The following is a 20,370-nucleotide window of genomic DNA, read 5'->3' on the forward strand; positions in this document are numbered from 1 at the left end:
CATGGAACCCACCAAAAGAAAGATTCGACTCTTCTTTCAGCAGAAAAAAAAATGTTCTTTTTCCATTCTTTAGAAATCAGCATTAATTTCTGATGAAAAAACGGAGAAATTGAGCTTTTTGGGAAAGCATACATTTCAAAAATAACTTTGACTTATACACAGCTATTTTTTGCTTTAGTTACATCCAAAACATCTGACTAATGTTTTCTTTCTACAAAATAACAATTTATTTACACATAACTAACTGAAAGATGACGCTGTGCTGGCCGGGACAGCCGGTTAAATTTTTCCCTCATCGACGTCCGTCTCATAAAGATGAATTTTTTTTGAGTCTCTGCGGGCTCTGCTCGCGAGCAGCACGGACTCAAGGCATCGTCCGCTGCACTAGTGGTCCTGGTCGTTCTGCTCGGTCGTCCAGCGCTTGGCATCCCGGGCGTCCTCCTGGTTGTTCTGCTTGGTCATCCGCCACCTGCCATCATCCAGTCGGTCGTCTGAAGTCCATCCGTCATTTTGACAGGTTGCAATTCACACCCCAGACCACAGGATGGCGAGTGAGCATATTAATAAGCTATTGTCTCTCTTGATGCATGACGTCGCTGGCCTTACTCGGAAAAATGTCCGAACTAGCATTCAGGTGTGGCAAACACGGAAACGTTAGGAAGCTTTGGAGAGCATTGTCTCAGGCTACGTTCATTCTACAGGTCTTAATGCACGAATCCAATTTTTTTGTGTTTTTCAGAATCGAGTTGGGCATTAACTTGACGGTCTGAACGGGACAAGTCGCATAGAAGTGGACCATTTCAAATACGATCTGGGTCTTTTTTGTATGTGGTTCAAATCCGATTTGGACCACATTTTTCCAGACTGCCGCAGCGGTCTGTACCGTCCAGTCCCCCAAATACGATTCCAGCTGTGCCTTATTAGCGCCTAGCTTGCAGTGAACACGGGTTTTGGGGAAGGGCCGGGCTTGACAACAGTCATGCTTATCCTCAACCCCTTTTTTATTTTTTTATGAGAATGATGGGTTTTCTCTCTGCTCTATGTGAGCTATATTTCAACATTTCCTACACGGCCGAGAGTCGGGAGAAGGGTCTGGCTGCAGCCCGACTTGGAGAGTCGGGGCAAACTGCCCGTATGTGTGTGTGACATGCACGGACAGTGCGTGCATGCTATCGATCCATATAAACTGTGAATATAAGCCTAAACGGGGATTATTTATGTTTGTTATTGGTCTCCTCCTTTTGAAAAGCAAAATATGATATCCCTGGAATGACAGATGACTTGTCACTTGTTTTGATGCTTCTGCGCACCGGCGCGTGTCGGACTGCGAATTAGAGCGCATGCGTAATACTTGAATGGTCTCAATGGACAAAAGCAGTCTGAACGGGCACGCCAAAAAAACGGCTATGACAAAAAAATCGGATTTGTGCATTAAGACCTGTAGTATGAACTAGGGCTGCAGCTATCGAATATTTTAGTAATCGAGTAATCGACTGAAAATTCTATCGATTAATCGAGTAATCGGATAAAACAAATATATTTTTAGGTGAAGAGCAATTATAAATATACATGAGAAAACAAGACATTTCATCTAGAACCATTTTCAGTCAATCAATGTCTTTATTTTCGATGTATATTGTAGCTAGAATTAGAAAAAAAGAGACTAATTCACTGCTTTCACTCAAAAAACTTTTAGATCTTATTTAAAAAAATAAAAAAATAAATATATATATACATATATATAAAATGGATTTTGACATGTGGCTGTAATGGTAAGTGGGTGGCCAAAAATCACAGCCAGGCATGTTTTTCTGCCATTTAAAATGAATGGAAAGTTTAGACGTGCATGGCCGTCAATGGCATGGACGTGCATGTCCTGCAAAACTGCCATATACCCACCAAAAATGCCATATGCCCCCCCAGAAAATGCCACAAACCAAAATCCATTTTGCTACATGGCAAAATCAATATTGCCACAAAAAAATGCCACATAGCAATATATATATATATATATATATATATATATATAATATATATATATATATTACCTAAAAATGCCGTTACGCTTGATAACACACATCACTTAGAAGTTTCTTCTCACGTGTTTCAATTGAATTTCTATTTGTGTCAAGCCATTTTTAAGTGCTAGTTAAGTTTTAAGTAAGTCTAAACTGTAAGTCCTGATAGGATTTTGAGTTTTTGCAGTGTTCAAAATAAATGTATGATACAGGCTGTATTGGAGCACATTAGGGACCAGTGCTACTTGGTGTTTTATCCAGCAATGACTACTGAGCTAAAATTGATAGTTAGCATGATTAAGTTTTTATTTTACACCCTCATCACACCACAATGCTATGTTATGTTAAAGCCTGTATGTAAGACACGTCAGCCACGCAACGACAGTGGTCCTAATTAATTGAAACCAAGTCCTCCGCAGGGCTAACTTTACGTGAGCTAGTAGCGACAGTAACGTTAATCTTATTTATTAGCGCTTAGCGCTCTTTATTAGCGCTTAGCGCTGTACTGCTTTAAGATGGCGGCTGTTTAATAACGCTGCCCAGACGCGGCCGAGTCTGTCATTGCGCATCTAGTTCAACATACATGTGATCTTTATGAGACTCATCAGACGCTAGCTGTTACCAACTTAGCATCGTGCGGGCTAGTATTTGGCAACGTCGGCGTCGTTTGTGGCGGCTGTCAGCTGCAGTAAGTTTTTTTTTCCCCTTCTTCCTCTCCGCACGTGACAGCGCGTTGTCCCGCATTAAAAGTAGTCCGAGCAAAACGTGATGCTTAGAGCGGTCAAAATAAACGATTACTCGAGGTGAATAAAATTACTCGGATCGGTTTTTAAACTCGAGTTACTCGAGTACTCGTTTCAGCTCTAGTATGAACATAGCCAAATTGAATGAGCAGGGACAAACAGCTTGGAGTCAGAAGTACGTGCGCTATTCTCAAACCTGAACGCACCCCGAGTCTTGGATGACAAATCAACAGAGCAGAGAGTAGACACAACATGGCTGGTAGTTTCTCGAATTTATTCAGAGTTGAGTAAGTAACGCACCGCTTTTGACCAACACTGCTATTGAATATGTCATTATTATCATTTTAAAAATTTAAGTGACGGGTAAAAATAGATTATGACCGGATTTTTATGACCCTGTCAGTCAAAATGACAGACAACGAAAAAGTCTAGCGCAACCTCTGTTCCAAATATTACTCACATCAAACTACAGGTTATATTCACACTAGGCATGTGCCGGTTTCACGGTTTACCGAGGTGTGAAAACGTCGCGGTTTCAAAAACCACTAAAATTTTCCGTCAGACCGCAGTTCGGTATTCGTTATTTTTCATGTGTCAAAAATGCAGCTAGAAGTGGCATGGCGCGGCAGCGCTTCTCCAGTTTGTTGCTGTGTGTGAAAGTGACGCTATCAGCTAGACAGCCAGCGAACCCAAAAACAAATCCTCCAAACATAAGGCGTTCTTTTCTGCAATTTATTGAGCTCTCAAATTGTGGTAAGTGTAATATACAAAATGAAAACATTTAAAACGTTGTACAATTGTATTTTTTCATGTGTGAGTAGCTTCAACAGATTAGCATCATGGAAAAGTTCGCCAAAAACAAAGCACACATTTTCCTTTCAAATTCGATATACACTCGAACTAAAAGCTTACAAAGATGAATGTTAGCCTAGACTTAGCTGGGAGAGCAACTTCGTCGAGTGTTACAGCTGCAGAGTGAGAAAACAAGCTTGAATGAGGGGGGGGGAAATGATAGCATCAAAGATCGTCAATTGCGAAAGATTATCTTGCCCTAAGCACAACTCCACGTTCGTTAGCTCAAGGAGAGGTCTCACTCTGAATGTTTTTTTTTAATTTTTTTAGATGAAACCTTTCCACAGCAATATTTACATTTTAACCAACTTTTACATTTTTAACTAACTTGTACACTTATGAATTCTTTGTTCTTTTTAACACAAAGGCATGACATCATGTAGACTAGATTTGACACAGTGGCTGAAATTGGCAAAACTTGAGCTTTTCCACCCTCAAAAAAAAAGTGATGCAGTATAAATTTAAAATTTTATTCAGAAGTGTTTTTAATTTTTTATAGAAATTATTTTGTTCTTGCTCTAATCTTGAGCAATTTGAGGGGTGGCTGTGGGTATCGTCTATAAGTTATATTTTAAAATTTTTTTAAATATTTGTTTTTTTTTAATTGATAATTTATTTTTTTTAACAATATATTCATGTTCCAATTGGCAACTCTATTCTAGAAAAAAAATCCTGTTCAATGGAAAAAAGTTATTTTTTTTAACCCATACATCTCAAAATAACACATTTTGTAGCTATAATTGCAATACCGTGATACCGTGAAACGGCGGTATTTTTGCTCACGGTTATCGTACCGTCAAAATCTCATACCGGCACACATTCACACAGTCAAAATGTATAGGAAGCAATCATTATTTTGACTCCAGTAGTCATATCACATGACCTGGTCAATAAGTGAGAGTCAAATCAAAAGAAAAGGAATGATATAGATTAGACATTGAAAAGCACAGAAATCAAGCCGTGTCAATATGACCGCTAACGGATGGCAGTCGTAACACCAGGTACAATGGAGATTATTTTAAGAGGAATTTCACTGCTTGTGGATAAGTAAGGATACATTTTGATGTTACCGGACAAGTCTGGCCAATTGGAAGGATTCTTAATGTTCCACAATTCGGTGTTGGTAAGAGGTTCAGAGAAGGACACCACCCTTTTTTTCATGTCCACCTCAACTCGGATCCTCTGCACTTTGACAGGCAGATTACATTCTACAAATTTGCCAGTGGTCATTTTGTATTCACCATCACAAAAGCGAATGTACCAACCAACCATCTTCTTTGGGAAACAAAGTTGCCCCCACATGATCCCCACTTCCCAGGTTTTGTTGTCTCCCACCTCAACGTCCCACACGTGTCTTCCAAAGTCCAAAAAACAACCGAGCGAATACTCCCACTTGGACCTCTCTGAATTCTTTGGACGCTCTTCCCAACTAAGACTGCTGAGATCTTCGGACAGATTGATTCTTGGATCGGCCGTGTTTGGTTCCAGAATGACGGGACTGTAGGCGAGCGTCTCCTACATCCGCTCCCACACCTTGAACTTGAGGTTGCCTACGTGTTTGGCTTCGTCCAACAGACCTCCTGGCAGAAGCTGCGACGTTTTATGCGGCTCCTGGATTATGCTCATCACATTCTTGAACTTCTTCATGAAAGAAACTTTGCTAGACATCAGCATCTCCTCAGCGCTGCTAATGACATCCGAGAGAGCGGCCGTTTGTTCGCCGAGAGCCGCCATCTTCTCCTTCATCGTTTGATTCTTCTTGGTCTCTTCCTCCCTTACCGCAGCCAACCTGGCCTCCTCCTCGACGTCGAGAAAGCGACGGAGATCCTCAAAGTCCTTCTTGATCTTGCGTTCGAAATTCTCCCTCTGGATTTTGATGTTCTCTGCCTGTTCATCGCAGTTTTTTTGACAGTCGTTATCTTGGAGTTTTTCCTTGGCATATTCCACAACTTCTTCAAGGGGCCGGAACCTGTGGCCAAAGTGGATTCCAGCGTCTCTGCAGACGAGGCACACAAGCTCCTGGTGGTCCAAACAGAAGAGTTTCAGTTTCTCTTTATGCAAGCTGCATTCGTCTTCTTTGCATACGTCTTCTGACTTGACTAAGGCTCGTGAAAGGATGTTCAGCCATTGTTTTCCAGCCATTGTTTTAGAGAAGACTGCGTTTGTCTCAGAACACAAGTTGTCGAGAATGTCGAGCTGCAGCTGTTCTGCAAAACGAAAAGCATTCTTGGATACAATGCGTAAGAATTGTTTCATGTCCTCCCTCACTTTGCAAAAAAGTCACGCCGGGTTCTGGTCCCCATTAACAACAAAAAACGAGGTTTCACTGTATACACTGTTGGCCAAAAGTATTTTCACCTCTTCATTTCTGTCAGATAATGCTCAATTTCAATTGATTGCAATTAACCGTGCTTCGGTATTAATGTCTTCATTTATTTTGCTTGCCATGAAAAAACACAAAATGGGGAAAAAAATGAAATCATTATTTGGGGGCGCTACTTTGCAGTTTTTCACTTGTCACACCGGGTTCTGGTCCCCATTAACAGCAAAAAACGAGGGATCACTGCATACACTGCTGGCTAAAAGTATTGGCAGCCCTTCAATTCTGTCAGAGTGACAATTTCCATTTATTGCAATGAAACATGCTTCGGTCTTAATATCTTTATTTTGCTTATCATGAAAAAACACAAAAGAGAATGGTAAAAAAATGAAATCATCATCATTATAGACCAGGGGTGGGCAAACCGGTCCTCGAGGGCCGCAGTGGGTCCTGGTCTTTGTTCCAACTGACCCAGCAAAGATAGTATAACCAATGAGGTTTCAGCAGAAATGAGAAGCACCTGACTGCAATCGACTGATTGCACTTGTAAAACAGCAGATTGGTGAAAATGTGTCGTCTTAATGGGTTGCAACAAAAGCCCGCACCCACTGCGGCCCTTTCTGGAATAGTTTGCCCACCCCTGTTGTAGACCCTACCCACCGACGTCACAAAATCACGTGCTCGCTGTATGGTTCCGCCCCCTTGTCCGTCATTTTGTGTCTGTATTATCAATGGTCTCAATTGATCGAGCAATTTATAATGCATTTCATGGAAGACCCGGTGCTTTCGGATGCCGTAAACTCACTTGATGTGTTGCATAAAAGGCGTTATGTGGAAAAGCTTCAGTTTATCCATTCGCCAGATCCATATTTGATGCCTAAATCGATGTTTTTCGACCCGCTGTCTCCGCCGTATTTGCCTGACATCTGCTAGCTAGCCTGATATGTACAAATATCTTGTCCACACAAAATTTCTCACGAAAGTTTGAAAAACTTTAAGAGCTTGGAGGCTTATAAATACTTCGTTGCCGGTTGGGTGAAACAGGTCCTCGTCCACGAAAATTCGGCAGGAATCTATCTTGTGCTTGGAAAGGTGAGTTACGAAATTTTCAATTCAAAATCTTTTGTTCTTGCTAACATCCACTGTCAAGTCTAATGTATTTCATGTCGTTTGTCAATGGAGTTAGGGCTTTTAATGTTCATATGGTTTAGCGATAGCACTCTCACTACATACATACGTGTATGTTGTCGGCGATTAGCCTAGCAATGATCTGAATTGTGGTTGTCAGCCCAAAACCCTCTAAATATATATTAAATGCATCTTACCAGATATAAAATGACTACTACATAATCTGTGGTAATCGTTTGGAGCCCAGTTTTCTCGTCGAATTGCAGCAGCCCATCTCGCTCTCTTCTCTCCGGGTCTCTCGGAATCCGGTAGAACTTCAAGTCTCTCCGTCTTCTCCGTCTATCTTCTCTGTTATTGCAACCGACCGCCACACACGCCTTCACCATTTTGATTATTAATGTTAACGAGCAGAAAAACACGTCGTAAATAGGAGGAATGTACGTAGCCGTAACAGGGAAACATGATGTGTTGACGGACAATTGGGCGGCACCAGTCAGGAGGAAGGAGTTGTGACGTCACGTGGGTAGGGTCTATACACATCACTCCAATAACGGGCCGGACAAAAGTATTGGTACTAGGGTTGTTCCGATCATGTTTTTTTGCTCCCGATCGTTTTAGTTTGAGTTTCAGGATTAGCGGAAATAGGAAATAAGAAAACAAGTTTTGTCTCATTATAAGATAAAAACAGAAAATATTTGTAAGTCTGAGGTACTGCTGTTGCAGAAGCACAAGCAGCGCTCTCATGGTTTTCAATGGAACTGACAGCGGTGATTGCGACTTTAACTCATTTGCTCCCAAAAACGTAGAAATTAAGGCTGTCAAAATTATCGCGTTAACGGGCGGTAATTAATTTTAAAATTAATCACGTTAAAATATTTGACGCAATTAACGCACAAATGTCCCGCTCAAACAGATTAAAATGACAGCAAAGGTAAAAGTGTACTTGATGTGTTTTTCGGAGTTTTATCACCCTCTGCTGGCGCTTGGGTGTGACTGATTTCATGGTCTTCAGCACCCATGAGCATTGTGTAAGTAATTATTGACATTATCAACAATGGCGGGCTACTGGTTTATTTTTGGATTGAAAATTTTACAAATTTGATTGAAACGAAAACATTAATAGGGGTTTTAATATAAAATTTCTATAACTTGTACTACCATTTATTTTTTAAGAACTACAAGTCTTTCTATCCATGGATCGCTTTAACAGAATGTTAATGCCATCTTGTTGATTTATTTTTATAATAAACAAATACAGTACTTATGTACCGTATGTTGAATATATATATCGATCTTGTGTCTTATCTTTCCATTCCAACAATAATTTACAGAAAAATATGGCATATTTTATAGATGGTTTGAATTGCGATTAATTACGATTAATTCATTTTTAAGCTGTAATTAACTCGATTAAAAATTTGAATCGCTTGACACCCCTAGTATAAATACTAGGGTTGTTCCGATCATGTTTTTTTGCTCCCGATCCGATCGTTTTAGTTTGAATATCTGTCGATCCCGATATTTCCCGATCTGATTGCTTTTTTTTTGCTCCCGATTCAATTCCAATCATTCCCGATAATATTTCCCGATCATATACATTTTGGCAATGCATTAAGAAAAAATGAATAAAACTCGGACGAATATATACATTCAATATACAGTAAATAAGTACTGTATTTGTTTATTATGACAATAAATCCTCAAGATGCCATTTACATTATTAACATTCTTTCTGTGAGAGGGATCCACGGATAGAAAGACTTGTAATTCTTAAAGGATAATTGTGAATTCGTATAGTGTGACTAAATATTGCCATCTAGTGTATTTGTTGAGCTTACAGTAAATGATACTGTAGCCATTTAACTTCTGCCCAAATGCATGATGGGAAGTGCAACCATGATTGTGCGTATTGGCACCAATTGATATATCTTCTCTGCGTTGGGAATTAACATAGGGTGTAAAGAAAAACATCAACTACTACCTTTATTCCCCACATTGCTTTCCCACGATATTACTAATTGTTGAGAGAGGGATTTTAAGGCTTTGGCCAATTTAAAAAGGCTCCAAAGACTGCCAAAATTCACTCTACTCATTTAATGCTGCCTTTTAGCTCTATATATAGGTAAATCGGTGCCATTATAGACTGAATGCGACAATGCGTGAGTGGGTCGTGCAGCGCATGCGTTAATTGTTAATTGCACGAATCTGATTTTTTCGCATTAACTTTACGGTCTGAACGTGACAAGTCGCATAGAACTGGACCATTTCAAATCCGATCTGGCTCACTTTCGTATGTGGTTCAAATCCGATCTGGGCCACATTTTTGCAGACTGTCGCGGCGGTCTGTACTGTCCACTCTCCCAAATCGGATTTCATGCAGCAATTACGTCATCAAATAGCGAGAGAGACGCTACCGTAGCGATGCACCTGTGCGTTATTAGCGCCTAGCTTGCAGTGAACACGGCTTTTGGGGAAGGGCTGGGCTTGACAACAGTCATAAAAAATAAAAATGGGTTGAGGATAAGCCCGAGAATGCTCAGTTTTCTCTCTGTTCCAAGTGAGCAATATTTCAACATTGCCTACACGGGCGATAGTCGGGGCAAACTGCCCGTATGTGTGTGTGACGTGCACGGACAGTGCGTGCATGCTATCGATCATATAAACTTTGAATAAAAGCCTAAACGGGGATTATTATTGTCTGTTGTTTGTGTCCTCCTTTTGAAAAGCAAAATATGATATCCCTGGAATGACGGATGACGTGTGTCATTTGTTTTGATGCTTCTGCGCATGCGGGTAGTCTTGCTCAGCGCGTGTCGGACTGCGAATTAGTGCGCATGCGTAATACTTGAAAGGTCTCAATGGACAAAGGCAGTCTGAACGGGCACGCCAAAAAAAGATTTGACAAAAAATCGGATTCGTGCATTAAGACCTGTAGTATGAACGTAGCCTATGAGACTCATCAGACGCTACCTGCTACCAACGTACCATCGTGCGGGCTAGTATTTAGCAACGTCGGCATCGTTTGTACCGGCTGTCGGCTGCAGTATATTTTTTGTTTTTCGCTTCTTCCTCTACGCACGTGACATCAGCGCGTTGTCCCGCATTAGAAGTAGTCCAAGCAAAACGTGATGCTTAGAGCTGTCAAAATAAACGATTACTCGAGGTGAATAAAATTACTCGGATCAGTTTTTAAACTCGAGTTGCTCGAGTATTCGTTTCAGCTCTAGATTATTCACCTGTCTAAAATGCCATGTTTTTATTCCCCCAACAACATGGGTCTTCCAGCAGGACAATGAGCCAAAACACACTTCAAAAAGCACGAGAAAATGGTTTGAGAGAAAATACTGGAGACTTCTAAAGTGGCCAGCAATGAGTTCAGACCTGAATTCCTTAGAACACCTGTGGAGAGATCTGAAAATGGCACCCTTCAAGTGTCAGAGACCTGGAGCAGTTGGCCGAAGAAGTGTCTAAAATTCCAGCAGAGCATTGTAAGAAACTCATTTGATGGAGACCGGAAACTGTTGTTCGCACTTATTTATTCTCAAGGTTGATGCTGAGGGTGCCAACAATTTTGCCTGGGCCATTTGTGGAGTTTTGTGTAAAATGATAATGCTTTCATTTGTTTTTCCCCATTCTCTTTTGTGTTTGCTAGCAAAATAAATGAAGATACTACTATCAAAGCATTTGTAATTGCTATCGTTTTCTGGGAGAAATTGAGCATTATCTGACAGAATTGAAGAGCTGCCAATACTTTTACAGTGTACACAGTGGGGCGAATAAGTATTTAGTCAACCACTAATTATGCAAGTTCTCCCACTTAAAAATATTAGAGAGGCCTGTAATTGTCAACATGGGTAAACCTCCACCATGAGAGACAGAATGTGGGGGGGGAAAAAAACAGAAAATCACATTGTTTGATTTTTAAAGAATGTATTTGCAAATCATGGTGGCAAATAAGTATTTGGTCAATACCAAAAGTTCATCTCACTACTTTGTCATTTACCCTTTGTTGGCAATAATGGAGGCCAAACGTTTTCTGTAACTCTTCTAAAGCTTTTCACACACTGGTGCTGGTATTTTGGCCCATTCCTCCATGCAGATCTCCTCTAGAGCAGTGACGTTTTGGGGCTGTCGTTGGGCAACACGGACTTTCAACTCCCTCCACAGATTTTCTATGTGGTTGAGATCTGGAGACTGGCTAGGCCACTCCAGGACCTTGAAATGCTTCTTACGAAGCCACTCCTTTGTTGCCCTGGCTGTGTGTTTGGGATCATTGTCATGCTGAAAGACCCAGCCAAGTCTCATCTTCAATGCCCTTGCTGACGGAATGAGATTTTCACTCAAAATCTCTCGATACATGGCCCCATTCATTCTTTCCTTTACACAGATCTGTCGTCCTGGTCCCTTTGCAGGAAAAACAGCCCCAAATCATGATGTTTCCACCCCCATGCTTCACAGTGGGTGTGGTGTCATCAAGTATTCTTTCTCCTCCAAACAGGAGAACCTGTGCTTCTACCAAAAAGTTTTATTTTGGTTTCATCTGACCATAACACGTTCTCCCAGTCCTCTTCTGGATCATCCAAATGCTCTCTAGCAAACCGCAGACGGGCCCGGACGTGTAATTTCTTCAGCAGGGGGACACATCTGGCAGTGCAGGATTTGAGTCCCTGGCAGCGCATTGTGTTACTGATAGTAGCCTTTGTTACTGTGGTCCCAGCTCTCTGTAGGTCATTTGCTAGGTCCCCCTGTGTGGTTCTGGGATTTCTGCTCACCGTTCTTGTTTTCATTTTGACGCCACAGGGTGAGGAGAGAGTTGAAAGTCCGTGTTGCCCAACGATAGCCCCAAAACATCACTGCTCTAGAGAGCTGCATGGAGGAATGGGCCAAAATAACAGCAACAGTGTGTGAAAAGGTTGTGAAAAGTTACAGAAAATGTTTGGCCTTCGTTATTGCCAACAGAGGGAACATAAAGTATTGAGATGAACTTTTGGGATTGACCAAATACTGATTTTCCACCATGATTTGCAAATAAATTCTTGAAAAATCAAACAATGTGATTTTTTTTTTCCACATTTTGTCTCTCATGGTTGAGGTTTACCCATGTTGACAATTACAGGCCTCTCTAATATTTTCAAGTGGGAGAACTTTCACTTGCACAATTCGTGATTGACTAAATACTTATTTACCCCACTGTATATGGTGGAAAACACAGACAAGACTGAAAAAGCAGTTTCTGCTCTTGCACTCCTATTTAAAATAAACTGCTGTATTTTAAGCCAAAAGAACTGTTGTGTTTGACAAAACTATATGTCTATAACTCTATATGGTGCCATAACAGATTCATGGCGCATTAAGTCCCCGAACTATTTTTAATTTGTCCCTTTTATCCTGGAAACCCCCGTTGACAGACGTGGCGCAACCACTTTTGTTTCAACCTAGCCATAAAACGAAGGTAATTAATTATATTATCCAAAATGCCTGCCATTTTTAGCTTAGAATCATTAATTGATGTCTAATATTTTGTTTAAAAAAAAAAAAAAAACGACTAAAAATTAGTCACTCGCGTATTTTAAACAAATTACGTCACAATGAAAAAAATGGTGTGTAAATAAGTCACGGATATCTACCTCATAACTATCGCTTGATTGTATGTTTTATTTAGGGCTGTCAAAATTATCGTGTTAACGTGCGGTAATTAATTTTTTTAATTAATCACATTAAAATATTTGACGCAATTAACGCACATGTCCCGCTCAGAAAGTATTCTGCCTTTTGGTAAGTTTTACAGCAAGGCTTTTTGCGCTGTCCAACAGCGAACTCTTGTGGTCGCTTAGCGACATGGTTTATTGCTTTCTTGCCAGTTCATTATGGCTACACGACGTCTCGGGCTGATAATGTTGTGCTTATATGATCCTTGGACAAGATTTGTCCGTAAGTATGGTTGTTGTAAAGAATGTACATATTATGTTAGTAAGCGAAATGTTATATTTTTTGTATGAGACGCTTTTTGTTTATGTTTAGTGAACCTGTATAGCATGCTAAGCTAACGTTGTTGCTAATGCAATGCTTGTGTACTTTTATTTTGTAGTTTTACCACGGTCTAAAGAGGACAATGGTTTGAGGCCATTTTATTAATGAATCAGATGAAAAAGGAAGAAGTCTAATTATTAAGGCGTCGTTCACTAGCTGTCTAGCTTTGGAAAAAGTAGACGCTTCGGAGTGAGGACAGCATAGACAGATTTAAATGGCAGTAGAGTGAAATGCCCACTACAGTCCTTATGTGCCGTATGTTGAATGTATATATCCATCTTGTCTTATCTTTCCATTCCAACAATTTATTTTACAGAATATATATATAATTTACAGAAAAATATGGCATATTTTATAGATGGTTTGAATTGCGATTAATTACGATTAATTAATTTTTAAGCTGTAATTAACTCGATTAAAAATTTTAATCGTTTGACAGCCCTAGTTTTATTGTTACTGTTGTGTTTTCTCCAATTTTAGGTGATAAATAATTGATACAAACAAAGAAAATTGGGGAGAAAAAAAACAAAAAAAAACCTTTAAAAGGTTAAATATATGAAAAAGAACATCTCTACCACTGCTCGATGTCTGTGATTTCTGCATCGCGACCCTTGTTATATTACCATGTTTCACACCTAAAATCCCCCCAAAATCCAGCTGTTGCCATTTACAGCTGTGTCTTGACACTCAGTGATACATGTTACGTGGAGTTTTTGGATCGAAACGAGGTAAATACAAGTCAATATCTCGTTAAAGTCACGGCGTATTTAATTCTGCTCTCGCGTGCTCTCACCTCCAGATAGGGTTTCGCAGTTTAAAAAAAAAAAAAAATTTAAATACCCTCCGGTTCAAAATTTTTGTTCCTCCAGAAAATTGAGATTTTAAGCTTTCCAATGATGTATCACTCATGCATATCGGACAACTATGGCAGAAAACACTCAGGTGACTTAATGTTCCACTCTGAGACCAAATATGGCAGAAAACACTCAGGTGACTTAATGTTCCACTCTGAGACCTCTAATTTGGCCAACTTTCAAAATTGTCCAATATGCATGTGTGATTGGAAAGCTTAAAATCTCAATTTTCTGGGGGAACAAAAATTTCGAACAGGAGGGCATTTTTAAAAATTCTTTTTTTTTTTTTTTAACTGCGGAACTATCTGGAGGTGAGCACACTCGAGAGCAGAATTAAAGACGCCAGGACTTTAACGAGATATTAACGCGTATTTACCTTGTTTCGATCCAAAAACTCCATGTAACATGTATCACTGAGTGTCAAGACACAGCTGTGAATGGCCACAGCTGGATTTTTGGGGGATATATTGGGTGAAACATGGTAATATAACAAGGGTTGCGATGCAGAAATCGCAGACATCGAGGAGTGGTCGAGATTTTCTTTTTGACACCCTAAAAGTGAGCCAAATCAGGTCAGTGAAAAATAAGACGTTTTTGAGACCTTTGAAAGTTTCTTAAAAAAAAAAAAAAAAAAAAAAGGTTTTGGACACCCATCCTGGTACATAATAACTACTCCTTCAAGATGACCCCACCTTTCACACACTTGGTGCTCAGGCCCTAGTGACTTACCTTCTTTTTACGGCTATGTTGAAACAAAAACGGTTGCATGTGTCTTTGAACGGCGGTTCTCCAGGGTAAAACGGATGAATTAAAAACAGTCCGTGGGCATAATGCGCCATGAAACTTCTATGGCAGCATGTAGACATACAGTTCTATCCAACACAACAGTTCATTTGGCTTAAAATACAGCAGTTTATTTTAAATAGTGGTGCAACTGCCTTTTCAGCCTTGTCTGTGTTCTCCGCCATATATACAGTTGTGGTCAAAAGTTTACATACACTTGTGAAGAACAATGTCATGGCTCTCTTGAGTTTCCAGTTATTTCTACAACTCTGATTTTTCTCTGATAGATTGGAACAGATACTTCTTTGTCACAAAAAACATTCATGAAGTTTGGTTCTTTTATGACTTTATAATGGGTAAACAGAAAAAGTGATCAAATCTGCTGGGTCAAAAATATACATACAGCAGCGCTAATATTTGGTAACATGTCCCTTGGCCATTTTCACTTCAATTAGGCGCTTTTGATAGCCATCCACAAGCTTCTGGTTGAATCTTTGACCACTCCTCTTGACAGAATTGGTGCAGTTCAGTTAAATTTGATGGCTTTCTGACATGGACTTGTTTCTTCAGCATTGTCCACAAGTTCTCAATGGGACTTTGAGAAGGCCATTCGAAACCCTTAATTCTAGCCTGATTTTGCCATTCCATTACCACTTTTGATGTGTGTTTTTGGTCATTGTCCTGTTGGAACACCCAACTGCGCCCAAGACCCAATCTTCGGGCTGATGACGTTAGGTTATCTTGAAGAATTTGAAGGTAATCCTCCTTCATTATCCCATTTACTCTCTGTAAAGCACCAGTTCAATTGGCAGCAAAACAGCCCCACAGCATAATACTACCACCACCGTGCTTGACGGTAGGCATGGTGTACTTGGGGTTAAAGGCCTCACCTTTTCTCCTCCAAACATATTGCTGGGCATTGTGGCCAAACAGCTCGATTTTTACCACAGAACTTTCATCCAGAAGGTCTTATCTTTGTCCATGTGATCAGCAGCAAACTTCAGTCGAGCCTTAAGGTGCCGCTTTTGGAGCAAGGGCTTCCTTCTTGCACGGCAGCCTCTCAGTCCATGGAGATGCAAAACACGCTTGACTGTGGACACTGACACCAGTGTTCCAGCAGCTTCTAATTCTTGGCAGATCTGCTTTTTGGTGAGTCTGGGTTGAATATTCACCCTCCTGACCAATTTTCTCTCAGCAGCAGGTGACAGCTTGCGTTTTCTTCCTGATCGTGGCAGTGACAACACAGTGCCATGCACTTTATACTTGCAAACAATTGTTTGCACTGTTTCTCTTGGGACCCGCAGCTGCTTTGAAATGGCTCCAAGTGACTTTCCTGACTTGTTCAAGTCAATGATTCGCCAAAATTGCTAATTCGTGTTGTTGTATGTATATTTTTGACCCAGCAGATTTGATCACTTTTTCTGTTAACCCATAATAAAGTCATAAAAGAACCAAACTTCATGAATATTTTTTGTGAAAAAGAAGTATCTGTTCCAATCACTCTATCGGAGAAAAGAGTTGTAGAAATAACTGGAAACTCAAGAGAGCCATGACATTATGTTCTTCACAAGTGTATGTAAACTTTTGACCACAACTGTAATTACGCCACGCACATACAAATAAAGCTCGACATTTACATCATAAAGCACCTTTGATAGAATACAGCCAGTTGAAAATTCAAAAGGGGTGGTTTTTTTTTCATCAAATTACCTTTGAATATACTTGACAGCCATTCATATGAATGGGGTACTCCTTCGTCGAATTGTAAAAGTAAAATTGTATCACGGATCCCTTTTGGGGTGTCGCAACTTTCTCCACGGCTGGTAGCAATTCCAAAGTAAACACTGCAATTTGTCTTTAAAGAAAGGAATATTTACATAAAACCGGTGTTTTTCGTCTCTGTGTCGTATGTTTGACATGCCGACGTGATTCAAGACTGGTGCGAAGTGCTTTTAATTTCTGACAAAAATCACAAAAAGACACAATCCTCCCATGAAACAAGGTTAACAACGTGCCCCTATCCAAAATAAAAAAAAAAGAAATCCAATGTGATTTTTATACACGACTACACGCCTGGAAATGATATTTTAGAAGAAAAGTCTCGGCAGGCAAATGGCACTTACCTCCCTCTGGGCATCCACACAGAAAAGGAGAGAATGAACAAAGTACACCCAACTTTAAGGAGAAGGTGTCGCGTTAACAACTGACATAGGGGAAACGAACAACACACAAACAAAAAGTTCCAACTTTGCAAGAGGATTAGCGGGAATAGGAAATAAGAAAACAACCAAGTTTTGTCTCATTATAAGATAAAAACAGACAATATTTGTAAGTCTGAGGTATTGCTGTTGCTCATGGTTTTCGAGGGAACTGACAGCGGTGATTGCGACTTTTAACTCATTTGCTCCCAAAAACGTATAAATCAGGGCTGTCAAAATTATCGCGTTAACGGGCGGTAATTAATTTTTTAAATTAATCACGTTAAAATATTTGACGCAAATTAACGCACAAATGCCCCGCTCAAACAGATTAAAATGACAGCAAAGTAAAATGTGTACTTGTTGTGTTTTTCGGAGTTTTATCGCCCTCTGCTGGCGCTTGGGTGCGACTGATTTTATAGGCTTCAGCACCCATGAGCGTTGTGTAAGTAATTATTGACATCAACAATGGCGGGCTACTAGTTTATTTTCTGATTGAAAATTTTACAAATTTGATTAAAACAAAAACATTAAGAGGGGTTTTAATATAAAATTTCTATAACTTGTACTACCATTTATCTTTTAAGTTCTACAAGTCTTTCTATCTGTGGATCACTTTAACAGAATGTTAATAATGCCATTTGTGGATTTATTGTTATAATAAACCAAATACAGTACTTATGTACAGTATGTTGAATGTATATATCAGTCTTGTCTTATCTTTTTATTCCAACAATAATTTACAGAAAAATATGCCATATTTTATAGATGGTTTGAATTGCGATTAATTAAGATTAATTAATTTTTAAGCTGTAATTAACTCGATTAAAAATTTTAATCGCTTGACACCCCTAGTATAAATACTAGGGTTGTTCCGATCATGTTTTTTTGCTCCCGATCCGATCCCGATTGTTTTAGTTTGAGTATCTGCCGATATTTCCCGATCCGATTGCTTTTTTTTTGCTCCCGATTCAATTCCAATCATTCCTGATAATTTTTCCCGATCATATACATTTTGGCAGTGCATTAAGAAAAAATGAATAAAACTCGGACGAATATATACATTCAATATACAGTAAATAAGTACTGTATTTGTTTATTATGACAATAAATCCTCAAGATGGCATTTACATTATTAACATTCTTTCTGTGAGGGGGATCCACGGATAGAAAGACCTTGTAATTCTTAAAGGATAAATGTGACTTTGTATATTGTGACTAAATATTGTCATCTACTGTATTTGTTGAGTTTTCAGTGAATGATACTGTAGCCATTTAACTTCTGCCCGATTGATATACAGTGGGGAGAACAAGTATTTGATGCAAAGTCAATGTGAAAACCCATTGGCAGTGTATCAAATACTTGTTCTCCCCACTGTATCTTCTCTGCGTTGGGAGATAACATAGGGTGTTAAGAAAAAGATCAACTACTACCTTTCTTCCCCACATTGCTCCCCACGATATTTCTAATTGATGAGAGAGGGATTGTAAGGCTTTAGCCAATTATGTCTATGTGTGCCTATGTGTCTGAGCCATTTATTAAGAGCATTGTAAAAAAGCGTTAGCATTTTATAGCATTTAAGCTAGCGGACTTTTGCTATCTAAATTAGCCAATTCTTCTTTTGTTGTACACAGATCCACTTATATTCAGTGAGGAGAACAAGGATTTGATACACTGCCAATGGGAAAACCCATTGACAGTGTATCAAATACTTGTTCTCCCCACTGTATATACCCTAATTTTCGGATAACCCGCTACTTTTTTCCCTTATTTTGAATCCTGCGGCTTGTAGTCCAGTGTGGCTTATTTGATGATTTAATCGGGTTAGTAGGTAACACTTTACTTGACAGCGGCATCATAAGACTGTCATAGGAGCATCATAATTATGACATGACACTATCATGGGCATTACTGAATGCTTATGACAGATGTCAATATGTGTCATGTGGCATATTGTGTCACTAAATCCATTTATGTCCACCTCAGATCTTTTATGCCCATTCAAAAGTGAGATAATTTGCTGGATGACACTAACTGACATCTATTATAAGCATTCATTAATGCTTATGACAGTGTCAGGTCATAATTATGACTGTCTTATGACAGTATTATGGCACCACTATCAAAGAAAATGTTACCAAGTACCATAACTAGCAATAAATGAAACAACTGGAACAGTAACTGAAGAAATAATTAGCACAGAACATGACTGTTATTTACTGTTATTTTCTGTAGCGCGGCCATGCATGCTAGGAGGAATGTTGGATGACAACAATGTTGAGAGCAGGTGGCAGCAGAGGTTGACTGTCTACCCCAAGGAAGCAGTGATGGCCAAATGAAGCTTTTAGTGACAATAAGGCTTTGCAGCAAATTGGTTCAAAGCTTAATGGTGGGTTACTTGGTCTCATGACAGGCTTACAGTGCCTTTGTCAAATGAAGTGGTACCAGTTAATATCTTTTGGTTTAAATATCCCATAATACAATGAGGACAACTGCAGCTTATAGTCCTGTGCGGCTTATCTATGAACAAATGCCGTTTTCATGTCAAATTTGGTGGCTGGCGGCTTATAGCCAGGTGCGCCTTATAGTCCAGAAATTACGGCATATACATACATATATATATATATATATATATATATATATATTAGGGCTGTCAAAATTATCGCGTTAACGTGCGGTAATTTTTTTTTTTAAATTAATCACGTTAAAATATTTGACACAATTAACGCACATGTCCCGCTCAGACAGTATTCTGCCTTTTGGTAAGTTTTACAGCAAGGCTTTTTGTGCTGTCTAACAGCGAACTCTTGTGGTCGCTTTGCGACATGGTTTATTGTTTTCTTGCCAGTTCAATATGGCTGCACGACGTCTCGGGCTGACTCCTACGTTGTAATGTTGTGCTTATATGATCCTTGGACAAGATTTGTCCGTAAGTATGGTTGTTGTAAAGAATGTACATATTATGTTAGTAAGCGAAATGTTATATTTTTTGTATGAGACGCTTTTTTTTTTTTTTTATGTTTAGTGAACCTGTATAGCGTGCTAAGCTAACGTTGTTGCTAATGCAATGCTTGTGTACTTTTTTTTGTAGTTTTACGACGGTCTACAGAGGACAATGGTTTGAGGCTATTTTATTAATAAATCAGATGAAAAAGGAAGAAGTCTGATTATTAAGGCGTCGTTCACTAGCCGTCTAGCTTTGGAAAAAGTTGACGCTTCGGAGTGAGGACAGCATAGACAGATTTAAATGACAGTAGAGTGAAATGCCCACTACAGTCCTTATGTACCGTATGTTGAACGTATATATCCATCTTGTGTCTTATCTTTCCCTTCCAACAATTTATTTTATATGATATATATATAATTTACAGAAAAATATGGCATATTTTGTAGATGGTTTGAATTCGCAATTAATCGCAATTCAAACCATCTATAAAATATGC

General features: G+C 39.4%; 1 protein-coding gene across 2 annotated transcripts; it reads right to left on the bottom strand.

Moving 5' to 3' along the window:
• Window positions 1–3,479: 3,479 nt before the first annotated feature.
• Window positions 3,480–17,009, bottom strand: LOC130923482 (E3 ubiquitin-protein ligase TRIM35-like). Of its 2 annotated transcripts, none has more exons than XM_057849222.1 (2): window positions 16,852–17,009; window positions 3,480–5,820 (listed from the first exon to the last, which is right to left on the bottom strand). In XM_057849222.1, exon 2 carries the CDS (start codon window positions 5,753–5,755, stop codon window positions 5,129–5,131), a length of 627 nt encoding a protein of 208 aa, XP_057705205.1. In that variant the 5' UTR covers window positions 5,756–5,820; window positions 16,852–17,009; the 3' UTR covers window positions 3,480–5,128. The 2 variants fall into 2 exon arrangements, with proteins under 2 accessions (XP_057705205.1, XP_057705206.1); XM_057849223.1 differs by having other exon boundaries at window positions 3,480–5,815; window positions 16,852–16,912.
• Between the last annotated feature and the right edge of the window lie 3,361 nt (window positions 17,010–20,370).

Source organism: Corythoichthys intestinalis, chromosome 10 (assembly GCF_030265065.1).
Source record: "Corythoichthys intestinalis isolate RoL2023-P3 chromosome 10, ASM3026506v1, whole genome shotgun sequence".
Taxonomy (NCBI): Eukaryota; Metazoa; Chordata; class Actinopteri; order Syngnathiformes; family Syngnathidae; genus Corythoichthys; species Corythoichthys intestinalis.

Coding starts and splice junctions, on each gene's coding strand:
- LOC130923482 (XM_057849222.1), bottom strand. CDS start 5,755: ATGGCTGGAAAACAATGGCTGAACATCCTTTCACGAGCCTTAGTCAAG.